Here is a 10,463-nt window from a genome sequence, read left to right on the forward strand (position 1 = left end):
CTTTTATGCTTTTATAATTAAAACTTTAAAATATTATGCTTTACTTGCTCCTCTAGTTTTGCCATATCCAAGTGCCTCAACATGTGTAAGTTAATTTCGTATCTCATTTTCTCGGCTTGCCGAACTTGCAGTATTTTCAGCCCATTATTGGCTGGCTCACCTGGGCTTGCCACAAGGTTGTTTGCGATGAATGACTGACTGTTGTGCTTTCCGCTATAGTTTCCGCACGATCATGATGATGGCCCCTCTCCTCGGTAAGCTGATGTAATTGCTTGCAACCATCAATCACTGAATGGATCTTTATTAAATCTTCCGGACGCTTTGCTTTAAGCGTATCCGGCAATTGGTCTTTCAGGTGGAGGCTCCGGGTGAAGAGGTAGCGATTAGGTGGTGCTTATGGAGGTGGCTCAAAAGTAGCGGGGGGGGGGGGGGGGGAGGCATTGGTGAGGTGGCTCGTAGATAATGCTTCTGAAAGATGGAGTCTCTGGTGTCAGTAGGATCCAGTACCGACTGGCGGAAGATTCTTGAGGGAGGGGAGTTGATTAGAACTCTTTACGCAGTAAAACGCACAATAAGATACAGACGTGGTCACGTTACGTACGACTGTCTTGATGAAGTTTCGCCATCCAGTTCAACGTCCCAGATGTATGGCGCAGCCATGACTAGTGGCACTAGGAAAAATAAGGTCGCAGCGCGCAATGCGTTGAAGGTTCCTGCCCTTAAGAGTGACGAACAGTGGTGAACATCGAGACAAGCACAAATAAATAAATAACATGGGCCTACTGTAGGCCTGCAGTATGTTCTAAATAAATAAATAAATAAATAAAACGGTATATTTATCGAGACAACTCGTAATCATATTTACCGCGTGGTACGCAATCACGTCACTTTTCTTTCCCGAATGACTGGACAGCAGTGTTGCGAAGCAGGCGGTTAGGTCAACGTGCTCCTTTGCAATAGAAGCTTCCCCCGGCTGCCAATAAGAGCGCTCCGCACGACTGAGCTGAACGCACGCTCTAACCGAACCTGATAGAGGAGATGCCAGCAGACGCAAGCACGGACTAGTGACTGAGATGAAGAAAGCCCGACGCTGACAACACAATTTCTTCCCCTTTCGAGGTAATGGGAAAGTGGCACTGGTATGTGTTCTGCAGGAACCACTATTGCAAAGCTCCCCTTAGTAAGGCTTCAACTGCGGAGCACAGTAGTACTTCTTCGATACGCGTGCGTGGCTCGCCCTGTGTTGTTACTTTGTTCTGCAACTGTGAATAACAGTTTCTCGTCCCTGTATTGATCTGACAAAGGGTGGTTTACATCCTTAGGGCAGGAAAGGATTTCGAATAGCTTGCTCCTTCAATCCTTCTATGCAGCTGTATTTCCCACAGCCAAAGCCTACTCTAAAAAGAAGTTATGTCAACTGTCTGGCGTACCTAGTTTATATCAGACCGTAGTTATCGGCCTTAATGGAATAGACACTAGAATATGCTTGATCAATTCTTATAGCAAAAGCGCCAAAAAGGAAGGGCCCAAGTAAAGTTACAAACGGGACATGCTGAGCTTGTTGGTCAAGGGATTCCGAAAATGCGTAGTTGCGCGCTATTGAGCACGCACGCGGAGATCGAAAATTCGGTTAGGAGTAGTGAAATGAGCCGCGGCGCTATTTCAACCTCGTTTTTACGATTGGAAATACCAGCGCCAGTAATTTGCGCACAACAAATCGCACTGCACTGTCCATTGGTATCTAGTGTGTTGACTGATATCACAGCAATCTGCAATGCCTGTGTTAGCAGGAAGTGGCCGGATTTTTCTCGAATAAAGCAAACTAGTTTATTTAAGTATACAAGAATACAAGACGTTATGGATACTACAGTAAGATAACGGCCGTTGATACGTAGGAGGTTCGGCGGATCTGCAGAGTTGGGAGGGCTTTGCCGTCGCGTCTCGTTTCGTCGGCGTCTCTCGGTCCTCTCCCCTGGGCCTCGCTCGAAGCATTCGTCCATTCGTGCTGTTGCGTTCTGGGCCAGCCGAGTGGGACGTGTGGCGGCGTTCTGGGCAGAGCGCTAACACGGCCCTTCCAAAAACACGGCCCTCCAATTGTGGATACTAATTCCTCGGTGTTCAAGGCGCGTTCCTTGTACCTTCTCAGCTCGGCCGCGGCGGTTGAATTTCTTTGGAGGAGAAATTCGAGGCCCGTGTACTGTGCGATGTCAGTGCACGTTAAAGAACCCCAGGTGGTCGAAATTTCCGGAGCCCTCCACTACGGCGTCTCTCATAGCCTTAGTCGCTTTGGGACGTTAAACCCCATAAACCAAACCAAACCAAACCTTCTCAGCTGTTCTCAGCTGATTAGAGTGAGTGCCGCTACTACGGGTGCGCGAAAAAATGCATTTTCCTCCCGCTAGGCTGTGTTGCGGCGCTGGGATCAGTCGTCGTCGTCGGGTCTCCACAAATATATTCGGCTGGACGCGCTCAGCCACGCTGGAACGGAACAGCGCTCCGCCGGCCTTGCAGTTAAATTGTCACGAAATCCAGTCTGCGCGTGCTTGGCAGGCGTACTGGGACAGTCGTCGTCTTCTGCTGCCGGACCACGATGGCACGCTACATAGGCAAGCAGTTTTTCCGTTTGCCTCTTCGCTTGCGCTTTCCTTCATCGTTGTCCGCTGTGCAGCGCTTTTCTGTTTCCGGCCGCAATCTAAGGACGCAAGAGGTCGTGGGAAACGATACTGCGGGGAGGGATCGGTGCCCTTTCCCTCCTGACTGCTCTTTAAAAACTGCGCTCGCCGGATGAACTCGTGTTCATTCGCTCTCTTGTGCAGTTCGAAGAAGCAGCGCTGCCCCACAACCACCACCGCCATGCCAGTCACCCTCTACAACCATACTGGTAGCCCACCTTGCAGCTTTGTGCGCTCACTCGCCAAGCACATCGGTGTCGAGCTGACCCTCAAGAGCGTGGATTTTTCCAAGAGGGAGCACCTCACCGATGACTACATCAAGGTTTGTGTGTGTGTTCTCTGTAGTTTGTGCATATTTCTTTTTATTCTTAAGTGGTAAGCCTGACGCTACTGATAGTAACCCAGTTGAAAATTGAGGTATACGCATTATCGGCAGTGAACGGGGGAGCACTCGGTTCCTTCTGCGCGCCACAATTCCGGACAGCGGTGTCATCTTGCACTTGCACACGCTGAGGTTATCGCGTTGCACGTTAAAAACGCCCCCTTCTATGCAGCTCCCTCAAATCTGCCTTCAAGCCTCGTTTTGAGCTGTGCGTGACAAAACTTCAACGTAGATTTTGCAGGTCCGTTCCAACTTTCCCTTTCTCTGATCCTGTTCTTTTTCTTAGTTCTGTCCTTCTACCGCCGCCTATAAGGCCAGCTGATGCACTGCATTACAACTGCGCGTCGCCTTCAGGTTTGGTGGTAATACTGTTTCAAGCGCCTGACTTTCCTAAAAAGACGTGCGGTGACACCCTCTTTATCCACACGGACTTTGATTTTAGTGCTTGATTTCGAAAGCACTGTTAATACTAGTGATACTGTGGTGTCCGTGCTGTGTCGCGATGCAGCCGATGCACCACCGGCAGCTCTTGTTTCACCTCGTCCTCTCGTATTGTTAGCAAGCTGTACACCTTCGCTTCATACCCACACGTTGCCCTGCCTCTTTATCCTTCACTGCGGCCTTCCGCTTTTCCTCACTCGTCGTAATGTCGCACCCACTTTTACCTTCCGCCGAAGGCGTGGCTTGGCATGACCCCAGAGGACAACCTGACGCTGGGGTCATGCCTAGATTTCACTTTCTTTTCGCTGCGTCTGACTGATGGGGAAAGTGCTGTCGTGTTTATGCGCTGTTCCGTTAAAGGTGAATTACCAACACGCCCGCCCAGTCTTCCATCTCAGCGAAAGTGCTCGCTCTTGGCGGGCCTATTCTGCCTCATGTCCTTCATATCTACCGCATCATGAGCGCTCAGAAAAAGTTTCACTTCGCTTATCTCGGCAACTTGCTGTAACGTACGGCAGCTCGCGCGGCTTTGGAGTTGATCATAAAATGCGGAGCAAACGCGGGTGCGTGTCTTTCTCGCTCAAAGCACACGCTGCTTTTTTTGCGCCGCCACGCTAGAATGTGTGCCCTCCCGATCAGAAGGGATGAATGCGACGCCGAACAGCCGATAACATTCCGATGCGCGCTGTGAAAGGATCACGAATCGCGCAACGCGAACAGCCAACCATGTGACAGGTGTTTATTTGCTATTTAGCTTTGGAATCGCCACGTACCCGTGTTTTATTCGCCTTTCCAAATATTTCTTACTTTCAGCCACAGCTTCGAGAACAAAATCGAACGGCGCACGCCCTGTGGCTCAAATCGTCGGACTTCCCAAATAAGCACATTGCAAGGTTTTTCTACATATGCATAAGAGCGCACCCGCGAGCAAAACTCGGTGAAAGAACCACGTACACTCGCCGTAAAAAGTAAATGGGAGGCGACTTTCTCAAAAATTTAATTTCTTTAAATCTAAAGCATAATGGTCCATGCTTGTTGTTACACAGTGCAATTCGCAAAACCCCAATTAGGCTGCACATATGTATTCAGGGATGCATGAATTGGGGGCGCCAATGATTAAATTTTTTCGTGAATATTGCCTTCCATTTACTTTTGACGGCACCTGTAAAACCCGCTCGTTAAGAGTTTCGCGAAAGATACGTCAGATCGAAGTGCACCCCAGCTATCGCCAGCCCACGCATTGTCCCTTCTCCGGAGGCCGCCGCTTCGCGTCGCTGGTATCCGTTCAAGCCACGCACTTTAGCTTCCATGTTAAGCGTGATGACGGCGGCACCTCACAGCTTCAGGCACGAGGTTCTCGTTCCTTCCCGTAGCTACTGCTGTAGTAGCGTGTCTTGCTGGTGTATCCTGTGCGCTATCTAACTACAGCGTCATTTCGGCAAGTTTTTCACGACATTTCGGCCCCATCGTTCACTCCAATCCTGCTACGCCCACCAATTCCGCCACTAGTTCTTTCTTTTTTTTCCTGTTATCGAGGGCTGCGGGCAGTCGACCAGCTCGGGATTCCTTTCCATATTTCCCGTTATTCGGATCCTTCCATTTTTCTCGGTTAAATTTCACCACTTGCGTGTCTTTCTTTCCTTGCTTTCGTGCACCTTTGGTCCAGACCACCTGGCCATTGCCTGCTGCTATTTCTATCCTCTTCACACACCTTCCTTTTGACTACCTTTTCTCTGCACCAGCCATGCGTTCATCTAACGCCTTGATTAGTCTTTACAGCTGTTGCTCCAAACCAAGAAAACCACGTCCTGCCTTTCGCAGTCGGCGTGAGAACGCTGTGTGCTACCTTCATCTTTCCCTTGAAATTGGCCACACGTCACTCCCATTACCTGCACACATAGTACTCTCGCTAAGTGCTGTTGTTCTAGGATGTCATCTTTTTTCCCGCCCCTCACTCCTCCCTTCGATCTGGTTACCCTTTTTCAGCTGAACCCATTTCACAAGGTGCCCACCCTTGACGATGACGGCTTCGTGCTTTACGAGAGGTATGTCTACCTTGAGTCCCATCTAGGCACTGCACTTGGCTCGAACTAGACTGCACATGCTACCTTTCCTGGTGCGGCACTGCAACGGTTCCTTGTCGCTTGCTGATAACCTAATTTCTACCCCTCACTGCTATTCCTCCACCTCAAGCTTCTCGACGATCTCGGTGCTCCCTAGATGCTGTTACACCAACCTAACCAGTACCTTTTTGATGTACGTCTGTCTTCGTCCAAAACAGCTTCGCTACATTTGGTCCCGTATGTGCCCCTATGAGCCGTCTGTTCCTTTTCTACCCACTTGCGTCCACTTTGGCGAGCAGATTGCCCAACGGACTTTACACAGTAGAGCTGGAATGCTGAAATGCGCAATTACGTATCCCCTCTGTGACGTACGCCCTCAGGCCCCTCTCCCACATTGCTCCTTCTTTCCCTCCTCTCCGGCGCGCGCGATCTTGCACGCAAGCCATTTCAAGATGTGCATCTCAGATCTCTCACCACGTTATTTCTTGTCCTCCAGCAACGCCATCGCCTACTACCTGCTGCGCAACTACGCCCCCGAGTCTGAGCTTTACCCGGACTGCCACAAGGAACGTGCTCGCATCGACCAGGTCCTAAATATTGTGTCAAACACGATCAAGCCCCTGCATCTGCGCTTCCATGTGCGTTTCCGTGTTTATTCTGGCGCTTTCATGTTCATGCCGGCTTACGCGGCCTGCGTACATACGTGATTACCTTGCTCCCTTCCTACCAATCGCTATTCGCACTAGCAGCGCCTTCCTTGCTCACTTTCACCCCTTCCTTTGCAATGTTTCGCATGACTGCTCCGCTTAGTTCGTCACCGATAAGCGACGGACCCGCCTACTCTCGCCTTTCCGTCTTCGTTTCTCAAGCCAGTCATCTCTGCTCTTACCTTCATGTGACCGAGCAATACGTATTCACGCCTTCACCCATTTTTAGCTTCAAGTACCCTTTCTAATTCCCCGATTCATTGCTGACCGTCTGCACTCGCCATTGCTTCCGGCACCGGAATCTCTTCGCCCTGTGTTCTCTTTTGGTCTGAATTCATCCCTCCACCTGCGACACATGCTCGTTCCCTCACTGGTTCACGCACTGCCTTTAGTATCTCGCTTCCCCTTTCGTTTCATGTTTCTTTTGTTCACTCTTTCCAGCGTACTCTACTCTGTGGCAGCACCAAGCCAACTGAGGAGTTAGTTAGCGCCTATGAGGAGAACGTCCTCAAGAGCTTCGACCACCTCGTCGGGGATGGCAAGTTTGCCACCGGTGACAAGCTCACCCTCGCTGACCTGTGCCTCATCTCTAACCTTGCCATCGCTTTAGAGGTGATCTTCCTTCACACTTATACATAATTTGACAGTTATTCAGACACACGACCAACTGTTTGCCGTAACTGCCTAGCGGTGTTCCTACTTCCAGGGCCAGCACAACTCCATCGCCGCTCCGGCAACCCTCCCCACACAAAATTCACAATCTCCCTCGCATTCCTGCAACTAGCCTCCCCAGGGACTTTTAAGTTTGTTGAAGAGCCTACTTCTTGTGGAAGCCATATCGCGAACGTGTCGTCGCCATCCTATGTCGTCGCCATCCTATGTCGTCGCCATCCTATGTCGTCGCCATCCTATGTCGTCGCCATCCTATGTCGTCGCCATCCTATGTCGTCGCCATCCTATGTCGTCGCCATCCTATGTCGTCGCCATCCTATGTCGTCGCCATCCTATGTCGTCGCCATCCTATGTCGTCGCCATCCTATGTCGTCGCCATCCTATGTCGTCGCCATCCTATGTCGTCGCCATCCTATGTCGTCGCCATCCTATGTCGTCGCCATCCTATGTCGTCGCCATCCTATGTCGCCGCTATCCTATGCCGCCGCTTCCGTGCTACCACCACGATTGGTATCCCGCTGTTCCTTCTCTTCCAGAACTCCTTCGTGGACACGACAAAGTGCCCCAAGCTGTCCAGCTACTACGAGCGCGTGAAGGCAGAGCTGCCTTATTTCGAGGAAATCTACAGGCCAGACATTGTCTTCCTCCAGCAGCAATGGGCTGAGCTCAAATGAAGCCTTCATTTGCCTTCATTAGTGCTAGCCTAATGTATAAAATAAACTGTTTACTTCCAAACCCACGGTCCTCGTCTTTTATATCGAACTTCGCTAACGCAGATTCCTTGCGACTGATCTGAACACGTGCTGCACAAAAGCGGATTTCTGAGTGATTGTTGGAGAGGGTAGTTTAGAGGACTGGGCGGGTAGTCTATTTACCACATACTCTTCTGGTACTTTCTCGGACAAAGAAAAAATGCTATTCCTCATGATTTTCCCACCATATTTCTCGCTTGCGTTGCGAGAAGTGCGGGTGCCACTGGATCGGCACCCTAGCCTACTGTGGCACGACAGTTCACTTCTATCACAGGGACCACACACATGTGTCATAAACTGCTAAGAAATCGTTCAAAGTATTCCGGTCAGAACGGCCAATCTTTCTCTACGAATATTCAAGCGCCAAGTGTGAATGCGTAAAAAGTTCTGGATCAGTGCAGCATCGTGTAACTTTGTTTCTAAATACCACAGAGATAACATCGCATGCTTGCTGCATATATCGCAGTCTTCTAGACAGTGCGAGATCTTTCAAACGGCCGTCCGCTACACTGATGAGTGTGCCGCGTTCAGCTGTAGTTTTCAACAGCGTAGCGCATATGTAAAGTATAAATATTGCCGCATGCTGATGAGTCAGATAGGGCAAAGCGGGCCTTTGGGCGAGTCGGCCATCTTATGTAGTCTTCTCTGCTGTCCCAGTGCGCCTCTGGCAAGCCTTCGTTACTTTCTGGTGGAGGTAAAAATAAATCGGGTAAGTTGGTTTTTGCGGCAAGGAAATGGTGGAGTATATGCCTCTCGCATCTCGGTGAGCACCTGAATCACGCTGTAAGGGAAGGAAGAAAGGTGAGAGTGAAAGAGGTGCGTAGTTCGTAGAGGTCTCCGGAATAATTGCTGAGGACCTTTGAAGTGCACTGGCATCGCACAGCACCCGGCCGCTTTTGCGTTTCGCCTCCATCAAAACGCGGCCACGGCGGTCGGGTTCGAACCCGGGTTCTCCTGCTCGGTAGACGAGCGCCTTAACCGCTGAGCGACCACGGCGGTTTGGTGGAGGATAAATTCAGATTCCTGCGCCTTTTCCTACCCACCGAAAGCTGTCTATGAACGCCGATTTAACTCCTGTCCATCGCACTGAGAGCCGCCGACTCAAGTCAGTCACCAGAGTTCTGACCTTTATCTCCTTCGACCAGAGCTCCAGCCGGCATGCCTGCCTAGGGCGGACGCGGCTATAAAGGCTAGCAACGGAGGTTCGCCCACTCAGTTCCTGCCCTTCCATGGCGAGGTGCTCGAGGACGCGGAGGACTGGCTCGACCAATTTGAACGCATCGCCAAGTACAACGGCTGGGATGCGGAGCGGAAGTTTATTTCGCTCTCGACGACTCGGCACGAACGTGGTATGAGAACCACGAGACAACCTACCTTCTTGAGACCGGTTCCGTAGCCAGCTGTTGGCGACCTACGCCAACAATACGTCTTCGTTCAATGCGACTTCGTACGCCTTCGTTACAATATTTAGCTGCGCATCGCGGAAACATGTCCGCTTGTACCTGACAGTGTCCAGTCACTTATAAATGCCGCTGGACAGTTCAGAAGGCCACCGAAAGGAATAGGGTGATTTGTTGCACTAATGAGGTGAATTTTGTGACAATGCTGAGGGGAGAGTTTCTGCGTCAGTTCGGGGTTGATGATAACGTTAGAAATAGAGTTTTATCTGATATACATGCAAATCGCGCTGCAGTGAATCGGTGGCCGTGTCCATGTGGAGCACTTTTATACGCACACCAGATAAGTGTGTCCAGTGCCCTCATGCGCACGCGCGATGCAGGCCTGGTTATCCTTCAACAAACTGCAACAAAGTTCTCGTAATTCATGATACAGGTTTTCTGAACGAAATTTAAGTAAGTATGCCAATCCTTAAGCTCAGTTTAAACGCGGTTTGCGAGAGACGAGTGAACTGATGTTCCTTGCACAGCTGGAACGAACCGTTGGTGTCGTTTTATACACGGCTAACCGTATTCGGAGATGTTTATCCCGCTCGCTAAATTCTGATATGGCCATCAAAGCAAAGCAGCTTCGAAGGCTTCCCTAACAGGTAGCTATGCTTCCTAATGGAAGCCAAAGACAATAGCGAGAACTGGGCGCCCTATTTGACGATAGCTTGAATTCAGTTGCGTTCTTAGGTGGAACACTCGACGCAATGCTCCCGCAAGTTTCAGACGAAGACAACCTTGACGTCGCCGCCTACCTTCATCGCGCCGAGGAAGCCCGAATAATTGCGCGACTTCGCATTAAAGGCAAGCAGCACACCGACGCCCTACGCTACACTCTGCGCCGACGAGACACGCATTACAAGCCAGGTGATCGTGTTTGGATATGGACGCCAATTTGCCGCCGTGGATTGAGTGAAAAATTGCTGCGACGCTACTTTGGCCCGTATAGGGTTCTCCGCCGCATCGGTGACCTAGACTATGAAGTCATCCCCGACGGCACGACAGCATGTCAGCGACGACGCACACGCGCGGAAGTCGTACAAGTCGTACGTCTTAAACGCTATTATGAACGCTAAAGGACTCGAAGTTTGCATTTCTCCGTGTTTATTTCCATTTTACAGCATCAAGACGATGCTTCTTTGGGAGGGGGGTAATGCCACGTATCATTGTAGTGTCCGTTGTTCGCGCAAGGCCGCAGGAAAGGGGTGTTATCATTTTTGTTCGTGATGCGAAAAGCGACCGGACTAATCTCGATTGACCACAGCCATGAAGAGCTGCCTCTACGTGTTTCCACATTACTGTAGACGGCCTTGACTTGTTATCTCGAAG

The 10,463-nt window shown here is 50.5% G+C and overlaps 1 protein-coding gene across 1 annotated transcript; it reads left to right on the forward strand.

Annotated features, from left to right (window-relative positions):
* The first annotated feature begins 2,841 nt into the window (after window positions 1-2,841).
* LOC149363537 (glutathione S-transferase 1-1-like) lies at window positions 2,842-7,611 on the forward strand. Its single transcript, XM_089569945.1, has 5 exons — window positions 2,842-2,994; window positions 5,482-5,540; window positions 6,055-6,196; window positions 6,707-6,877; window positions 7,474-7,611. The coding sequence occupies exons 1-5, from the start codon at window positions 2,854-2,856 to the stop codon at window positions 7,609-7,611; spliced, it is 651 nt and encodes a 216-aa protein (XP_089426071.1). The 5' UTR covers window positions 2,842-2,853.
* Window positions 7,612-10,463: the final 2,852 nt, after the last annotated feature.

This window comes from Amblyomma mixtum, chromosome 2 (assembly GCF_055824585.1).
Source record: "Amblyomma mixtum isolate Tamu chromosome 2, ASM5582458v1, whole genome shotgun sequence".
NCBI lineage: Eukaryota > Metazoa > Arthropoda > Arachnida > Ixodida > Ixodidae > Amblyomma > Amblyomma mixtum.